This window comes from Pyxicephalus adspersus, chromosome 6, assembly GCF_032062135.1.
Source record: "Pyxicephalus adspersus chromosome 6, UCB_Pads_2.0, whole genome shotgun sequence".
In the NCBI taxonomy this organism is placed as follows: Eukaryota; Metazoa; Chordata; class Amphibia; order Anura; family Pyxicephalidae; genus Pyxicephalus; species Pyxicephalus adspersus.
The window spans coordinates 40,029,854-40,050,152 of NC_092863.1; the positions used below are offsets into that span (position 1 = coordinate 40,029,854).

General features: G+C 35.8%; 1 protein-coding gene across 2 annotated transcripts in view; it reads left to right on the forward strand.

Moving 5' to 3' along the window:
- GRK3 (G protein-coupled receptor kinase 3) overlaps positions 1 to 20,299 on the forward strand; it is a 163,132-nt gene that overhangs the window by 114,341 nt on the left and 28,492 nt on the right. For both annotated transcript variants that reach the window (XM_072415418.1, XM_072415419.1), the window contains exons 10-12: positions 8,749 to 8,827; positions 11,096 to 11,226; positions 18,660 to 18,754. In XM_072415418.1, the coding sequence (XP_072271519.1) occupies positions 8,749 to 8,827; positions 11,096 to 11,226; positions 18,660 to 18,754 (305 nt within the window). The remainder of the gene's footprint in view (positions 1 to 8,748; positions 8,828 to 11,095; positions 11,227 to 18,659; positions 18,755 to 20,299) is intronic.

Sequence of the window (20,299 nt, forward strand, 5' to 3'; positions counted from 1 at the left end):
AAATAGGCATTACTAATTATCAGGAAAAGCTTGCACTGATCCAATGTGTAGATGCTTTGGTGTATCTGCTGGTAATCACAAATGTGGCTGCATTTAATATTTTTTAGTGTGAAAGTTAAGAGAAGAGTACTGTAGTGTTTCCAATGAGTTGTAAATAATTTAAATTTTATCAATACAGTCAATGTATGTTTCATACTTAGAAGCAGAGATTAAGTAACAAGTAAGAAGAACAAAGTTTAGTCTGTCTTCTTGTATCAGAATAAATAAGAGAAAAGCAAAAGCCCAATGGTGAAGACCACAGTCATGCAAAACAATGTCATCCTCTCCACTACAACTATCCGAACATCATCTGAACTTTAAAATGTCCCTTTTACCTTCAAAAGAGTTATCTTTGTTAAAGCTGCTGTAAAAAAAAAAAACAGAGTGTTTTCTTTCCAAAGTTTGGTGGAGGAAAGTTTGGATAACACAGATTTGTACTGAAACATTACTATTTACCCTGATAGTTACACAGTTTAAAATATGGGCTGCTTGTTCATATGTCTAGTCTGCACAGAAATCCAAGTTCTAATTGGCTATCAGAATTTTTATCCATTGATATTAGAATTGTGTCTGTCTGTTTTTATGCAAACATGTTCAGGTAAAAGGCATACCTTGCACTGAGCGCAGATTCTTTCCTGAAAAGGGCTAAGAGGATAAATGCTACATGTGCTTGTAATTCCCTTCTGGAGCAAGAGATTTCCGTAGTTTACTCCCTGACTTGTCTCAATCTAATTACACCTTTTTTTTTTATAACAGTCTGCCAAGCTCAGTATAGGTTCAACATTCATGTTCTACAACACTAATCTGCTTACTATTGGATGTGTTTTGACTTTATTATATTGTGTACAACTTTTACATAAACATCTGTATGGGGATATTTAGAGGATATCACTCTGCTTGCTGCAGAATAAAGTGGTTTTAGTTATTCCGCGTTAGGGATTTTCTATTTGGGATAGAGGGAAGGTTTTGTCTGTTACTTATAACTATGATATTCTGGATAGACATGGACATAATCATATAAAATAGAACATATTTACCTTTTTTCAGCATACATTTGACAAGTATTCAATTGCATGTACATAACAGTAATATGTATTACACTGACCAGAAAAAGAGAATGTGTCATATGTCAACATTAGAACAAAGGAAAAGGTGTTTTCCCTTTTCTCACCTTGATATTTAGTATTGTTAATATACAAATAACAGACCTTCAGCTTAATAAGCAAACACTTTTAAACAGCCACTTGTGACATACAATTGTGTAGTTTTGTATTGCAGAGGCTAAAAAGCCTTTCATACAAATGAAAGATCTAAGCCTGCCATGAATAATTGATGCTGCTGGAAATTATGTTCGACTAGGGGAAAAAAATGCATTTGGTGACAGCTAATTTCAAAACTCATGTTCATAGAGCCATCATTTACTTGTGTTGGTGAAACTGCGTAACTGACAATGTATAGATGAACTTCTGTTCTATCTAGTAAATAATAATCTTTGTGTCAGCTTCCTTTGAAAAGGAATACTAATAAATGCATTTAAATGATATTGAGCAGCTTGTTACATAAAATAATCACTCTAGGCCAATATATGAAAACATCTATTAGCTTATGCACATATTCCTCCACTAGAGATGTAATTGTATCAATAAATCCCATATAGGCTTTATTATGTTATTGTAATTTTGGAAATTGCATTGAATATGTTAAATGTATATCTTTTACTTAAATAATACCTGGTTATCCTGCCATAAGGGCCTGCTGCAGTGCCTATAGACCTCGTTGTATCACCTTTTGTTTGAGACCCACGAGTGCTGGTTTGTTATGAGCTCAAAATACAAAGTACAATTCATTCACATTTGTGGAGCATGAAAAGAAATAGATTTTCTTATTACTGTACACATTACAAATTAGGCTCTGAATTTAGGTTCAGATGGGCTTTGCGAAACCACATGAGTTAACTGCTTCCAGATACCTAATTTCAACCGCTTGGTGTATTTTGCAGGCTTCGTGTTTTGGTTGTTGAGCAGTGTGGTTTTCTGCCATATTGTATAAAGGTTAAAATAAAGTGGTTAAAGTGGCAGACTGCCCTACAACGTTTGCAGCATCCTAAAAACACATTGAAAGAACAACAACAACAAAAAGTGATTTTTAACTACTCCCATTCATCTCCGTAATATCTGGGACATTGAAGCTATTGAGGATTGGTTGACAGTGTTGAACCACAGCAGTTCTGCTTTATTAAACCAACAGTCTAAAATTAGTCACAGGATGAAAAAAATATTTACAAATGTTATAACTTAATAAACATAAAACAAAACAACAGTGTTACTGGTGGTTGCTGTATAATCAAATCTCAGGTTTTCATTGGTTAGGTTTGTTCATGCCCCCTCACATCACCACCTTCTCCCTATATTTACTTTAATGCAAAGAGCTATTTTGTTGAGCACTGGGGATGGCAGAGGTGAGGCCATGTTTGACAAGGAAAGTTGACTGATCATTTGGACAAGAATTATTCACCTAAAGTGGTCCAATGATAATTTAAGCTGCCATTGCTGGCCTGGGGCTAAATATGACTTGTCGCCTGGTTGGTGTTCTGATCCTAGGCCTTTATTACTTTCTGAATCCCTGACCAAGTATACAGCTTGGGTGTTCAGACAGTTGTCACACAGTTATCTGCATGCTTGTTTCTAATGTATGACTGAAACCAAAAGATCAGCTCTGTATTTAGGCAATTGACATTCTTTAGTTCAGTAGTGGCGGTTTACATAATCTCTCAGTAGTAGGTCAGCTTTAGGGTGGCCTTTGCTAATGCCACAATTTTATAAATTCGCTCAGTATGATTGCCCTAATTTATAGTAGGTTTACTCGTCTATTCAAGGGACTCCAGGGGTTTCTGATGTCTCTGAGAACTAAACATGAATTAATATGAATAAATGAATGCACTTAAATCAGTGAATTAATACTACTTGGTGTAATCTTGCACTTGTGCATGTTTTCTTTTGTGACAAATGTCATGTAAATATTAATGTTTACAAATGTACTTAAAAAAAAAAGCTTCTTGTGCTTTGGGAATAGATTTGAAAAAAACTATATAAATTAAATCAGAATTAAGTAAATGTTATAAATTGAACCTTAACAAGGGGTCTGCAGGAAAAAGCAGAACAGATGTTGACTTGATAGGCCTCAGGCTGTTGAGGTAATCTGAACCGACCAAGAGCGGTAGTCTGCTGGATATTATACGTATGGGAATATTTGCATGAAATGTTTTGTAACAAATTACTGGCATCTGTTAAATGTCAGAACATCTTTACACCCTTATGTATAAGAGAACGATTAGCGGTTTTGGTATTTATTGGGTATGTGTGCTCTTGCTGTGTCATACAGGTGAACACTTTTTTTCCCCTGCACATGACCTCTTGTCTGGTACTTATGAAACTTTTTGCCCAGAGTACAATTCTTACATCCCCCACCTGAATGGAGTGCTTTTGCTGTACTTTGGTCGTTTAGGGCTACCGTGGTTTGCTTTTAAGGACTGCACAACTTTCCAACACTAAAATTTTACCTGCATGTGTTAATAAGTTATGCATCTGTCTGCCACAAATGTTTAAAACGGTTTATCTGCTGTTTTGTCCCTTTAGCACTACTTTTGTAACCCTTAAAATAATTTTTAGGTGTTCTGGAACCCCTGCTCAATGTGAAAAATGCTGTTTAAATTGGTTGATACTGGGAGAAATGTTCCCCCTACATTAATGGTTTGCTCTGCCAATTAGTGTTGGCTCCATCCTATAGGAGGTAAACCAGTCCCAACATATGGAACCTCTAGCAACTTCTGGAGGAGCCCTAGGGTTCCACAGATCCTTGGTTGAGAATGGCCTCTTTAGCAGAAATAGTACGTGGCAAAGATTGCTGCCATCACTGGCTTGTTTTTAAAAATTCTAGTTCAGGGACTGTTGGTACTTGCACATATTTTTACAGATTAGTCATCCTGTTTACTCTTTGGTAAGAGGGACACATTTGAATTTTGATTAGTAACAATTAACTGGCTTATGAAGAACCCACAACTAAACCAAGATATTGATGTCCATCAAAAGACTTAAATTCATGATTAAATGTGCCCAAGATATCTAGTCTGTAAAAAATATTTTAGTATTGATAACATTGTAATTTGCCCGTGCAGGGCCTTTCTGACCTCTCCATTCCTTAATTACCTCCTATTAACTCCTCCATTTGACTCCCGTTTCCTGCATAGCCTAATGCTGAGTACTTGTGCTGCTGTACACTGTCCTTTGGGGTAGGGTCCCTAGATCTTAACAATCTCTGACCAGACCAATCTGGAGTTTACCCACGAGAGAAAAAAGTAACGGGTTTGGTTGCAGGCATGTTAAGTAACTCTAACCCCTAAAACAAAAATACCATAGCTTACCAGTCTTTAGACGTGGTGTCTGCATTATTATTTTTTTTGCCTTTTCCTTATATTTTTACCTGGAAAAGGCCTGGAAAGTCTTACAAATGACACACTTTATGTCCCTGGCTGGCTTCAATCACTCCTTGATGTATCCATGGAAGCAGCCATGGGTACAACCCAGGCTGGACTTCAGTTATGTCTGCCTTTGTTCATCTCGATTACACAGAGGTGATAGGAGAATATTTTTGCTTTCAATCCATCTCTCAGAAAGTGACAACACGCTATTTCTGTCAAGATGAACAGTTTTCTGTATTGCTAAAATGTTCTTAGCTTGGAAAATAAAAATACAAATGCAGTCACTACACCTAAGAACTGGTAAGCTGCAAATTATTATATTTTTGTTCTGGTTATGTTTGTTCAGTTATGCTTTAGGCAGACTGTTACTTTTCTTTTGCGTTGGAACTCATTTCATGTCATGTCAAGAAGCCCATACATGAAAAAATATATTTATTCTAGGCATATAGTGATTAAATTACTACTGTTTAATTGTTATACCAGGCTGGTATGATAATATTTGCAATAAACAGTGGGTAGAATAAGTAATTTACGTTTGCCACTGTTGGTCTTGGTAAGTTTACATAACATAGCAATTCATTCTTGTATTAGTTATTTTAATCCCTATAAAAGTTTTCTGTTTAGAGTGTCAGTTGTAACAAAAGATTTTTCAGCATTACACAGGCAGAGGTGTTGCAAATTACACACGCTATAATTTTGTGTGACCCATTGGATAATAACTGGAGTTGGCGGGTGGTATGTACACATGAATAATTATTTGCAACAAAAGGTCTGATCAATTTCTGTGATATTACTTTGTCTCATTTCTAAACCATCCCACAGAAAATGCTTTTAATTGGTCATTTCTCAAGCTTTAATAACAAGGAAATCACAGTGGGTTTTTGCTGCTTTTTCACAGTTATGATTAGCTTGTACAGAGAGGTAAAAAAACAGTCAGCCTTTTCTGTGAGAAATAATAACTTGGAGACATGTAGATGGGTTATTAAATTGTCCATCTCAACTTGTTTACCTACAAGAGTCAGCACAGAGTGATGCATGTAGTTTTGTTCAACCAATCAATTCCAATATTTTGTAATAGCCGGTCTTGTTATCATAAAGCCATTTGCTTTTCCCACTGACCTAAAATTTAGAACTGAATAGTGGGACAATTTATTTGCCATATTATGTTACAGATAATTCCTGTTCACCTCCTATATTAGATTCTGTAATGTGTAATGAAAAGTAACTGCGACCCACTGGTCACAGGAACAAATGTTAAGTTACAAATAATTGCTGCTCCACCTTGGTCCCTGATTCAACAACAGTACTCACCAGACTCCAGTCCCCCAAACTAACACCAGACTATTGGCCCCCGGGCAGCCTACAGAGGCTAGTTATGCCGTCCCAGCACACCGTTGCCTCCAGGACTTTAGTGTGCAAAGGACGATGTCTGGCGAAGGACTAACAGGACCAGGAGCCTACAGATAATGCAGTACCAGTATCCCAGTAGTGACAAGTCCAGGAATACAGAGCCAGGTCATTCATAGGTAATCAGTCGACCAGACAAGGTATTAAAGTGTAAGACAAAAGCAGAGGCAGGGTCAGTCCAGGCAAAATACACTCACAGGGTCATAAACAGGCAAGGTCAGCAACAGTAAATCTTTCAAAATCACACACCAGCAGCAAGTCAGCCCAGCTTTATTGCTACAGTAGGCACTAGTGAATGTGAGAAGAGAGGCTATAAAGCCCTAGCAGCCAATATCAGTGTAGCATTGAGTCAGGAACTAATCTGATCCTAAAATCCTCTTCAGCTGTGCACAGCCTCATAGTGTGTTCTGGGGATGATGAGAAGGTACATCTCAGGCTGCATGGCTGAAGGAAAGCAGGAGATGGTCCTATTTCCTTGTTCTCTTACTGCTGCAAGTGACATCGATAGACAGAATAAATGGGGAAAGACACTGTGGTGGTGCACAGTGCGGGATTGTCGGCCCGTTAAGCATCTCGTAACACCATCCAATTCTTTGCAGGGTCAGGTTATCCATTCATTGGCTTCCTTCCTTTCTTTTTATTGCGCGACAGTTGAGCATCACGCCTTGGGTATCGTTTAGGTACTGGCAGATACATCAGCAGATCTATAGAGAAAATTAATTTCCCATTAGTTAGCAATGTAAATTACTTTTTTTTTTTTGCTGCTTTCAGATGCCAGCCATGTCACAGGTATCTCATTTGAGATACTGTCCATTTTTCTAACCCAGTATTACAACAATATGGGACATTAGTCTGTGAGTTCCTCTAAGAAAAAGTGATAAACCTGACTACAGACTGTGTGATAAGTTGGCACTATATCAATCCAGCATAACAATACCCTAAAAATGTTTGTCCCAATTTATTGTGATGGACTTTATCAGTGTATTAACAAAAATACTGTATTTTATTTGTAATCATTTACATGAGAGTAGCCCTATTTTCTTATTACATAAAAATTCTCTACTTTCTTTTTGGCTTTTTGATACTTTTCACTGCAAATCTAATAGACAAAACAATGAACATTGTAGCCTTGCATTTTGGTAACTGAAGATCATGTGATCTAGATACCAGGAAGCAAGCTTTTTGTATTCAGCATTTTTGTTACTACATTAAAAGTAAGACATCACTTTCTAATACGCACTGACAGATTGATGATGTGTGAATTTTAATTTTCCACTGTAATGTAGTGTGTATTGGACTTGCAGATTAACATACCAAACAAAAAGTATATATTTTTATTGTGGTAAAGCCTCCTGAAATGTAAGTTTTTGCTTATATAATCAAATCATTTTAGTTTGGCATTTACAAATGTAAAGAATAATTTTATCTGTTCAAATTTTCCCTCACTGCAGTATTGTTTTTGCCTGATTAGAGTGTGAAAGAAATGTATTTAGCATGGAGAAATGAAGTGTTGTGCAGAGGGAGGGATCAGCTGTGGTTCTGATGGCAGATCTAGGCACCTTCTTCTTACAGTGACGCATACAGCTCCTGATAAAAAATTCATACTGCATATCAGAGCATAGCACAGAGAAGAAAGCTTTAACATGACCCATCCAGGATGAGGCCTTTATGTGGCCTTGCATGGCAGCCATTGCTAGGGAGTGTACTGCTACACTTCTGCATAGCAATGCATTGTGTTGTATTTCTATTCTGGAGCCTGCCTAGTGCAGAAACATTCTGTTGCTTAGTTTTCTTTTGTTATGGTATTATTTTACTGAACTCTGTACAGAAAGGTGTGATGCATGGTGTGTGTGTGTGTGTGTGTGTGTGTGTAAATATGCCTGTTTGTGTTTAATATGTGTTAATATGGTAGATCCCTAAGGAAATTTTTTTCTAGAGGCTGCTGCTGTGCATTGAACTGGTTGTCCCTTTTCAGCAGGGCTCAGCTCCAGATTTCAAAAACACTGAAGTCACAGGGATTTAAAGGTGAACTGGAAATGGTCAGAAAGCTCAGATCACTGTAGATGCCTCTGAGCTCAGAGGTGGGGGATTCAGGGTGTGGGAAATCCAGAAGAGTGGGGAAACTAATCTAGAAGATCCCCACTTCAAAATAGCTTTTTATCTACCGAGTAAATTGTTTACTGGCAAAATATCCCATTTACAATGTGGCTTTTTAGTGGATCAGGTCACTGGACTTTTTGTTTAAAAGTTCCATCTGAAAATCAAATAAGGATCATACCACACCTACAGTATGTGGTACCCTATGAATAAGTACAAAAAAACCTCTAGATTACTTTTTGCCTAAATCAGTGAATACATTTTACTTTCTGTTTTCAAATTGCTGGTCAGGTTTTCTCTATGTATTCCTTATGCTCTCCATACATGTAGGTTATGGGTTAAATCCACGGCAGATATGCTCTGGGCAGACTATAAACCATTTTCTTGTTGTTAGTGTGTTTAAAGGTGTCAAAGAAAACACAATCGGATATCTGGTGAAAATATACAATAGGCAGATTGCACCATCCAGAAAAATAAACAGTATACATACAGATCATATGACAGAGTGTTTTCTCAATGGATTTCTTTCTAGTATCCAACCTAATGCTCATCCACTATGAAACAGTTGTGGTATTTTGTGGTGGTATACATTAAATATGCAGCTACTTAAACTAATAGATATGCATATATAGTGTATAATGTACATTTGTGTTATACATTAAAGGGTACTGTTAATGTTCCTTGGTATACTTTTCGTTTTATTAATTTAACTTTTATTTTTTTTTTAGGACTGTCCGTTCATTGTGTGCATGACTTATGCCTTTCACACGCCTGACAAGCTCTGCTTCATCTTGGACCTGATGAATGGTAAGACATTCCAGCTTTCTATTGTGCTGTATACCATGTAGTTCCTTTAATTATAAAACACTTGCTGGTTAGATTGGATGGTCTTAGACTGTAGCAGCTGCCTAAATGCTAGATCTCATAAATGTTAAAAATGAAGATTTGTTGAAGATGAATATAATTTAGACAGTAATTGCACAATAAGGTTCAAAGAAGGAAAGCTAAAACAGCAGCAGCTTGTTAAATGTATTTATTAGAAAAATGTTTGCATTCATGAGTAGGCAATATGAGCACAGTGAGCTTGTGTACCCACAATACCCATAGACTGTAGATAAACCCCCAGCCTTCCATAGTTACAGTAGGCCAGAGGCCCTCTTGTTGCTCCTCCATCTAGTATCTCAAGAACTTACCTAATGGTTTTACCTAAAAGTTACACCTAAAGGTTGGCTGATAGTGTGGTAAGTACAACTGTACTGCGGTGGAGGGGGATATTTAGGCAGGGAGTTTTGAAAATATAGGCTAAGCTGGAGGTTTGGTTTTACTACTTACCGTTTAATACCAGAAATTAATTTTTGGTGCGATCATTTTTAATGAAGCGCGGTCAGTTTAATAATACTTAAAACTTCTCTCTGGTACAAAGTGCTGGCGTTCAGACAAGCCTGCCCAAAGCTGCCGCAGCTTTTAACATCTGCCAGGCCATTCTGTTTAGGAAAACTTTCAGTGCTTTCTGAAGCTTTATTTTGTGAAAGTACAAGCTTTACCTCCTCCCACACATTCTTGCTGGCTAGCAAGGCAGACCACCATATAATGGGTAATGTGAAAATTAGATTTTGCAGCATCTCTTCCTTTATGCTTGACTTGGTTAAAACCACCCCAGCTGGTGCAAAACAAAATGCTGAAAGCTATATCAGGTATCTTTAAGCACATTTGGATAGCTGTACTAAATACCTGCCTTTGTAGCATTGTAGGCCATTACCAGTATCTGTAGGATTTACATTGATGGAGATTTTCTGAGGAACCACAGAAATTACAATTATAATTGTTTGAATGGAATTAGTTTTACAACTTTAACTTAACCTTGACATCTAAGCCATGGAGTAGACTGTTTGTCTCCCCCACGATGACATTGACTATGTTTACTCAGAACAGTCATTTTTCAAGGAGGCAATTTGAAGGGCATTAGTGAGGAAGAAGAAAACATTAGCCCAGAAGACTCATTCGATTTATATTAAATGGCATTTACTGTTCTCTGCTTGCCAAAAATGTTGTGCAAGTTAATATGTGCAAACTGCATTTATTCATGAAACACATGAAGTAAAATCTGCATGATGGATATCAGAGGTTTTCTGAAAATCAATTCTATGTCTCCCAGTCCAGTAACTCTTTTTATTTAACATCTTTAGAATGTTTTCTAGCTGTTTTATAAAATCTAAATTGGCAGTAGTGACTGTCATTTTGTTCTTTCAGTATCTCATACTGTGTATATTTATTGTTACCATATTGTAAAAAGTGCTGGTAATACAAAAAATAAAATCCATTCTATTTAGTAGCTCCTTTTTCCAAGGCACATATATATATTATATATATTTGTTTATTAACTTACCCATACATTTCTTTCTGATATTAGCAGCATATACAGTTAGGTTCATAAATATTTGGGCAGAGACACCTTTTTCTAATTTTATTTCTGTACATTAACACAATTAATTTTAAATGAAGCAACTTAGATGCAGTTGAACTGCAGACTTTCAGCTTTAATTCAGTGGGTTGAACAAAAGCCTGGAGCATATATGATGAGACATACCAAGGAAGTAAAGTTGTAATGTTTGCTCACAAAACTGTGGTTATGCTGTATTTTTTAATATTATTGTAGATACTTTTAATGCTGATTTCCCTGTGGGATGCAGAGATGGTTTCTTGGTAGCAGTTTTTCTTATATTCACTGTGTGGCTAGTTTGACATCACACAAGCATTTCCTGAAAATCTTTAGTCTGGTCCTATTGCTTCCCAACTTCCACCAATGGAAATCTCATACACTGCCAGAGCCTGCGGATTTATCAGCAAGAAAAGCCCAAAACCCAGCAAGCCATTGACCACCTCTGCTGAGTGTTGTGTTGCTCCATCTTGTACATTTGTGTTTTATATGCTGAGCTTCTTGGGCTGATGTAATGTGTAACATTCTGGTTCTACTACTAATCAAAGTAATCATATTTAGTAAAACTGAATTTGACTGACTTTGTTGACGTACTTGCTTCTCAGATGTTAATTGTACATTTTCTCTATAAATTTCAGGTGGGGATTTGCACTACCACCTCTCCCAACATGGTGTCTTCTCAGAGAAGGAGATGAGATTTTATGCTGCTGAAATTATCCTGGGCTTGGAACACATGCACAACCGCTTTGTAGTGTACAGAGACTTGAAGGTATGAATGCTGATTTTATGATGACTGCTATATTTTGTCATAGTAATCATATCATATTTCTTTGCTCTTTACAAATCTAGTTGTACTTGGCACTAGTCTTTCTGCTTCATCAGTTCATTTTCTTTGGTGCAATTTTTATCATGCAAACTATCATGATGTACCAGCTATAAATGATATCTGGGACCAGCTTCTGATGAATTATTACTGCTGTCCCAGACAGCTATATGCATATAAGCACTTTCAGACAAACCATGATCCTTTTTCAGAAGTTGAATTTTGGAAAAAAAGTATATGGTGGAGTTAGTTTGTTTTGAACCATTCTGAACACTTAAGCTATACCCATAGTAAAATATCTTTGTCCCACATAATGGATAAGTAAAATGTAATGCCACAATTGCTTGTTGATAATATACACGGGTCAACCTTTTAAAGAAGTACATTGAGTTCACCATTGAGTGGATCAAAACAATTCTATTGATGATATTCAATATAAAATATATAGTAATTGGGCAGAATGTTGATGGAAACTTAGTCTATGTACACACGTTCTGAACAAGACTGAACGAACGCTGTACATACAGTGCTGTTCTTCTCTATAGAGGGGAGGGGGGAGAAAAACGGAGCTGCCTTCTCTCCCCTTCTCTTGTATTACGATCCTTCATTGTTCATGGATCCGCCAGGACAGATCCATGAACAAACTAGGATGAGCACTGTACACACGCCAGATTCTCGTCCGATACTAGCCCTGAGGCGATTATTGGATTCATTGGAAGAATCATCCGACGTGTGTACGTAGCCTTAATCGGGTAACATCTCTTCCCTCTATTGGTTAACCATTGTATTGAAATCATAACCATAAAACCATATGTTATAATGATACCTGGTAATTGCAGAAGGCCAACATGGTGCAAAGAAAGACCTAGACTGCATCATTATACCAGCAATTTCAGAAGAGTTTACTGATTTTTTTTTAATTTTATGTTTAGGAAATCACTTCTATAAATACACCAAAGTTTAGTTTTGAATGTTTGATACTTGTGAACCTAGTCTTTTTCTGACTTAGGTTGCTACTGTAGTACAGTCAAGAATTAGATTTGTGTGAGCTTTTAACATGCTGCTTTTACTGCTAATTCTAGTTACAAGATGTGACAGGAAAGACCTACCAGATAGAAAAGCAATTATTAAAGGCGAATGAGGTTATACTTCATACCATGGCTGCACACTTGTGACTCAAGGAATTGTGTTTGCTAAACATTAGACAAGGCCAGCCTTGCCTGCTTCAAGACGTTCATGATGGTCATTATCTATAATCCTCCTCACCTCGTAACCGATAGGATTCGGTTTCCCCATTTCCTCAGTATGTGCTTGTCCAGTAAGTCTAGGATAACAGTTCAGCTACTGGTCATGGGATAAGGCAATGTGCAACAAGAAATATACAAAGATCCTTTCAGATTGTGGTTACAGAAAGCATAACAAACACATTATTTCCTTTAGCTGTGTCCTCGCTTCTTTCTTAGTTCATTATACTCACCAGCTGTGTGGCCCAGGTTTGTATTGCAGTTGTAACTATCTGCCAGAACGTCTAAATATCAAACTGCTGTTTGTGATGCCAATGTAGAAGGCCACAAATCCCTCAGGGCAATCCAGGGCATAAGTCTTGGGGCATGTTAACTGTTCTGTGAAACAGTATTCTGAAAAAATTTAGCCAGAGAATGAATACATTTTAGTAACTCCTTGGTGTCTCTTTAACAATATGGTGCCTTTGAAAGCTTACAGCACTTTATATTAAATTAATTACTGGAGTTTCTTAGAGCTTTATGCTGCAGAGTACATCAACTGAGATTTATATTATTTTACATTCAGCTGTTGAAATATTAGATGGTATAGTTCTTTCAATGTTGTTTTTCTAAAATTCATTGTTTATGAATTGTAAAGAGAAGTATTTTATTTTTTATTTTTTTCAAAAGCCACAATCTGAATACTTAACTATAAAAAGAGTCTCTGAACAATAAACATGTAGAAACTAAAAATAAATAAATGCCTATTTGTATTATATACCTTTTTTCTGATCATGTGAGCAGTCAGTATGGTTTTGATATGTTGACATATATTGCTGTATGAGAATGTTACAGTGGGTGGTTTTGTTGGTGGGTTGGAAGGTTATAGGTGTTAATTTTTGAATGTTTAGTAGTCTTGCAGTTAGAGGAAAAAGTGGAATATAGGTGATCTTAAGGTATCATTCTGTTAGGTCTGTTAGTTATCTTACTTTTTTTTTTTTTTTATTTGATTTTTTATTCATCATGAGTTTTTAAGTGGTTGAAATAAGAACTGTCAGAGACCGTGTGCTTTGTTAGGATACAAAGACACTGGCTTTTTGAGAGATAATATTGAAGTCAGCCCTAGGTAACGGTACTGATATTTAGGACTGGTAATATAATTTTTTAGTCATTTTAGGTTATCTTAGTCTTAAAGCATAACTAAACTCAACTTGTTATTCTAGTGCTGAAATTGACCTCTTCAGCCAACTTCTTTGGGCCAGCAGCCTGTTAAGCCATGATTTTAGTTTGATTTAGTTGCACTTTCAGTAACATATAAGAGCGAGCCAATGCAAGCAATCAAAACATGGATACATCAAACAATTGTATAGGGGACAGGGTTACTTTGTAATAGTGATAATAATGATAGGACCGAATAGGTCACATATGCAAGATGGTCATGTGTGACTCCTATGGAACTCTTGTGTGAATTGTCTATTCTTTTGTAAACATCATCATGAGGCAATATGTTATGCACTGCTACACAATAAATCCTGTTACTTATTTAGATTATTTATATATGTATTTATATCACAAAACTAGTAGGGTGTAATAATAATATTAATAATAAAAAAAGTTTTCAAAGCCAGCAGCACTGAGGTAAGCTGAGGTTAGAAAGCAAAGCAGTTGAATTTGTTTTCATGGTGTACCACATTTTGCTTACAATAACCTGTATAGCATTTAAGTATGACTTTGACAAAAGGTGGTAATTTTATTCATAGTATTTTGTCCTCTAGAATTTTTCTTAAAACCCATTTGAAGTCCATTAGAGAGAGAAAATATACAGATTTCTGCAGCGTTTTTGTCTGCCCAAGGCAGCCTGCTGTACTCCCTAAATTTAAACTGTAATGTTATGTTTTGGCTGTTTCGCTCTAAAATTGATCTATCAAATACTATTTTGGACAATGGCTGTTTCACATCTTGTTCCCCTGCATTTACTTGAAATGTAAATTGTCATCTTCTGACAACCATCTGACAAAACAGTGCTATGACAATATTCTGTTATATGTTTGCCTATTTTCTCCACATAGCTTCATTTATTGAGATTTAGGGATGTACAAATGCATGACCTATTTGGAGACCTTTTAATCAATACTTAATGTAAATGATAAAGGGACCTAAATGTGTTGCCCTTCATTTTAGTCCCCAGTAAATGGAAAAAAGTTTTTTTTTACATTTTCTGTAATAATCAAGCATAAAGTTATTATGAAAGGTTATGTTAGTTATTAGCTCTAATTATTTCAAGGCTTTAATGATGAGACCGCTGCATCTATCTGCGCAGCTGAATATTACATGCTCAGGGATGCTGTCTTTTATTTGTATGGTGTCCTCCTTGAAGATCTTGTCAGGTTGTTTCTTTGGATGTGACTAAAGCATTTGACTTCATTAAATGGTCTTTTCTTATGGCTTTTATACCCAGCTTTGGATTTGGCCACACTTTTTGCAATGGGTTGCACTTCTGAATTATTCTGCCTGTGTATGTACAGATACAAAGTTTTATAAATATATTTGTATAAAGTTTATAAAACTTATTTTGTAAATACGCTTCCTATTTCACCCCCTGTGAAAAAACTCCTGGCAAGGAACTTTCTTCATGAGCTTCATAGGGTGTCCCATCCCATTGAAGCTAAATGTGTGCATGTTTTATATTAACACCCTCCTATTTTTCTGTTCCTATTTTTAGCAGGGAAAACTGTAGTGTTTAAGTGAATGTCACCCTAACCTCCTACTGTTTACTCCCCACCATTAGTTAAAGGAGAACTAAAGCTAAAATTTAAAATATTGTAACTATGTAGGTTCTTTTTTTGCAGAAGGCACAGGTGATATACCTGATTGCAATTTTTAAATACACTCACCTGTCCCCATTCCATTGTGGACTCCTCTATCTTCCTTTTCTTCTTTTACGTATATCCCAATCTTTGCCTATGCTGATTGGCCAGGCAGGGGGATAATGTGACTCTTGTGCATGGGTGCAGGAGCTCCCAATCCCAATGGATGCCAGGTTACCTGGCACATCACATAATCTCTCCTTTTTAAAGTGGAACTATATTTTTTATTTAATTTTTCCTTACCTCATAAGCAGTTTATGCTCACAGGGGTTTTTAAGACCAAGGGTAAATAACAATAAAATAATAATAAAGGTTGCCCTACGACTTGTGCCTTGTAAAACCTACAGTTCTGTTTGGAGAGTTGCAGGTATTAATCTTCTAATCTTCAATAAATAAATGGCATTCTGGTTGCTGGCATTTTGAAAAAAAATTAAAAGGAATTATAAATAAACTCCTCATCATTTACATGCCAAAAAACAAGGGCTGCCAGACTGATAGGCCTGCAGTACAATTCAGGATGAGCATGCAACATTGAATATTTGGGTCACAGGAAACTCTCAGAACTAGGTGAATTAAGTAAAATTATGCCACATAGGAAAGCAGATTTTCTTTTATGTATAATATATTTTTATTAAAGTTTTCCAGAAAATTGTACAAAAAGATGAAAATCAAAATAGAGCAAGTAAATTAATAAACACTTGTGTATCATTGTATACATATTACAAATGCTCACACACATGAGCATCACATAGAGAGAAAAAGAAGTGCTCAAAGAGACCCAACTAAAAATAGGAAAAAAAGTAGAAGAGAGAAAGAAGAAAAAGTGTAGGGGGGGGGTCTAATATCTTAACATTATTTGTATTGCTAATGCTACTTAAATATCCAGGCTCATGTCTAAAGACATTATTCACATACATGCATCAATCTACAAGGTAACAGGGAAGCAATTTTTTTTTAAATTCATTTTAATTTATGTACTCATGTTAGCATAAAAATATGGTTACAGTTATGTAGCCCTTTAAAGTTTTACATTTTGACTGGAATTAGACCTTGTTAACTTAAGTAGAAAACAAGTGTATGAAATCTATATAATTTTGTAAGCAAGATCAAAGTTGGTAAATTCAAGTTGATAATGTTAGAAGCAAGTTTTTTTTTTATTTATTTCCCTTGTCCCTTCTAAACTCACAGTGCCCATAGCTTTTTTTATCTTGTTTTGTTAAAGGTAGAGGAGACCTATATTTAGAAAAGTGTAAAGGCCGTGGTTGTCAATTCATTTATTTTTTTTTTAAATGCTGCACCCCTCTTCCTAGATATTTTCTTAAAAAATACATACTGGTATTAGTGGGGTCTTCCAGTCAGTCACTTAACACCTTTGAGTCTTCTTTCTGCAATATCACTTTATAATACTGCAGTAAAATGCAGTTTCTGCATTTTTCATTTTTTTTTTTTTTTTTTTTTGCTGTAGCCTACCATTAGCCCAGGCTTCTATGGTGATACAAACCTGAGGCATAAGTCCATAATAATCCTGGTTCACAGGAAGCTGTTTGAATGATACTGGTCATCATTCACCCCAGAAGTGTGCTGACGGCAAAGAAAATTTTCTTCTGGGAAAATATTAAATATTCACAAGAAAGCAACTTTACAAAAACATAAAAAATTAACGCTGAGATAAATTAAAACAAATTCAATGGAAATCTGCTTTATTCATTTGTTCATTAGCTGCCATGGTGGTGGAGAACTTTAACAATAAGGAGTTACCTTAGTTTAGACCTCAGATTTCAGATTTGCTAGTTTTCTCCAGGTCATTGACTCGGTATTAAACACTTTGGCTGGTTGTCAACTTGCATTTTTTCAGGAGGACAGCAATGGCAGCCTTCTTATTTCTTCAACATTCCCTCCTTTTCTTAAGTGTCCTTAAATATCTGTTAGCAAGAGACAAACAAAGGAAAACTCTTTAGTTCTTTGGAAAACAAGCAATATTTCAGACCGGTGCAAGCAAATGTTGTTTTTATTGTAAAGGCAATCATTCTCTTCCTTAGTTATCCAACATACTAAATCAACCAGAAGGTCACATAATATTGTTGCTTTTCTCAGATGTAATACATTAAAAAAATGTTTATTGGATTTTTTTTTTTTTTTGTTGTCTCAGCTGAAGTTGTGTGAACTGTCGGAGGCTCAAACTGCATTGCTGGATGCTCCTATTATGGCAGCACAACCATAGCATACAACAGTAACTTTCCTCAATGGAAAGCCCCCAGATGTTATGTTGTTACTCCCGAATTACTACTAAATACTTGAATAACTCTTGGCTAAGAGACTGAACTAGATAAAATCATCTCTAGTGCGTTGTCTTCATGTTTCCATTTTTCTTGGGACATCACCAACATGTGGTTCACTTATTCCTAAAGATGGTTCACAAATGTAGTGCTTGATCAAACTTTTCACAAATGTAGTGCATATGATCCCTCCTAAAATTCAAAACTTCATGCCCAATTCTGCATTTTATTTGCCACAAAACTTATTTGTGAAATCTCATAATTCTCTTTTATTTTTATGGATATTTTGCTTGACACAAGGAAGGAGAGGGGACCTCCTTCAGACAATGCAGACTTATCACTCAGTATGGAATAAACACGGTCTTTAGGCTATTCTTGGGTTTTATAGCTCATATATGCGTTGCTTGGAGGTAGAAACCTTGGGTGGGATCCACAATTACCAATTCTGTCATTCTGAACAAGCATTTAAAATAATCTATTTTATGGCGTGAAAACTAATGTATTTCCTATGCACTCCACTGGGGAAACTGTAGCTTAGCAGAAAAGGGTGGCTTTTTAGCAACTTCAATTTAGATTTGCTATGGTAAATATAAAATGAATATATTCAATGTTGTTAAAGTTTTCAAGTTGAGCTCTTACATAAGTATAATGTAGAGTTAGTATACTTCCACTTGAAGGTCCCGAAATAAAATTTACTTCAGCAACTTTAAATATGTTACTCCTTTCCTTTTTTTTAACAGAAGTGTTATTACATTTACTCTGGAATAAATGTCTACACATTACCCTTTCTGTTTTTAGGAGGCCACATTGTCGGCAGCTGCTGGCAAAAAAGTAGTGATGGAACGATCATCTAAATTTCATAGTGGTGCTAGATCTTATATGTAATTGAGTTTTGATGGACGGCTGAGTAAAGGCTTTTTACTTTTACCTAAGCTTACATAGATAGACTGGTCATTGCAGGAATCATAAAATTATACTGATTTTTGATTATTTTTCTCCCCTTCCGTTCACAGCCAGCAAATATTCTATTAGATGAACACGGACATGTGAGAATATCAGACTTGGGTCTTGCATGTGACTTTTCCAAGAAGAAACCACATGCTAGTGTGTAAGTATTGTACTGCTCAGATTGTGACTGCTTTGTTGCAATCCACTTTTGTACTTCATACAGATATAGCACTGGGTAAATGGCATCTCTCTCATACTTACATGGGGCTTCATGACAGACATGCTTCTATGAATTTTTATATTTAAATACCCACAGATTGTATATTAAGACGTATACAAGATCAGAAAAAAAAACCCTCTGTATGATAAATTGGTTACGGTTTGATAACTGCAATAGCTGTCAAGAAATGGTTGTGCTAACAATTTCTCCTCTGAGATGCTCATAAAGCTAATTTTCAGCTAAACACATACCTAAACTGTTGGTAAACTGTAATAATAATCTCTCATAACCTTTCTAGTAATTGATGCTGCTGCTCCCAATTATACCATTTACCTGCTTGTAAGGGAAGAAAGTCCCTGGTATTTCCATGTAGAAAGTAGCATGTGACAGTCCTTGGTTCAATGCTGTCATTTAGGGGCAGGAAGGAGGCATTTAACATGTTTAGGACAACTGGAATGATTCAGTTTATGCAGTCTTAATTTCTGGTGGGGAGGGAACAATAAATTGAAGCTTCATTTTGCTATGCATAGACAATTGAAATATTTGGTTTAGGGATTTTTAAATAAAGGAAAAAAGCTGTGAAAAGGAAACCTTGGTATAGTAACAAGACTGTTACCAGTTGTGGTAATTACAAAGAAGTAAACATAAACAAATTGGTATGTTCCCACTAAACAGAAATCACTTTTTTGAAATGCTAAAAAAAAAAAATATTACTATGAGCTTCTCTTTACAGATTAAATATAAGCTTAATTTCAACCTGTAGGTTTAGCTCTGTAGTTGAACAGAAAATTGCAAAGCCAGGCTCTGCCAGAATTCAGAGCAGGTAATTGTTCTCAGCAAATATGAGATATTCTATGGAATTACTCCCTAATTACCGTGAGATAAAGGAATTAAAACACTGCAATGAAACCTTATTTCTATGAAGGAGTAAAACAATATCTGCTACCTTTTAAATAGTACTAATAATTATGAGTCATACTATGTGATTCATTGCCCCTGTGTAAACATTCTGAAGAATTGCATCTGTGCTTTTATACTACTGCTGGCTTTAAGGAATACTCCCACTGACTTTACCAGAACTAGAACAGTTGGCATAAAACATGATTATCATTATCTGGGTACAAAATAGGTGTAAAGGGAATTCACTGAAAAATCCATAGTGTTTTAGATGACCGCTTAAAGTATCCAGTACTGGCCTTTGGATAGTTCACACCCTGCAACGCACAGTGCATCTACTAAGTTTTTTTTTTGCTTATTACATGGATAAAGATTTGTTTGTTTTTTCTAAAAGTCACTATATAACTCAACTAATCCATATTTTACAAATTCAACCTTTTTTATTTTAAATTTAAAAGTTCATTGATGATTTTATTAAGCAGGTTTTAAAGTACCGTATTTTTCGGACCATAAGACGCACTTTTTTCCCCCTAAAGTGGGGGGAAAATCAGGGTGCGTCTTATGGTCCGAATGCATATTTTTTTACTT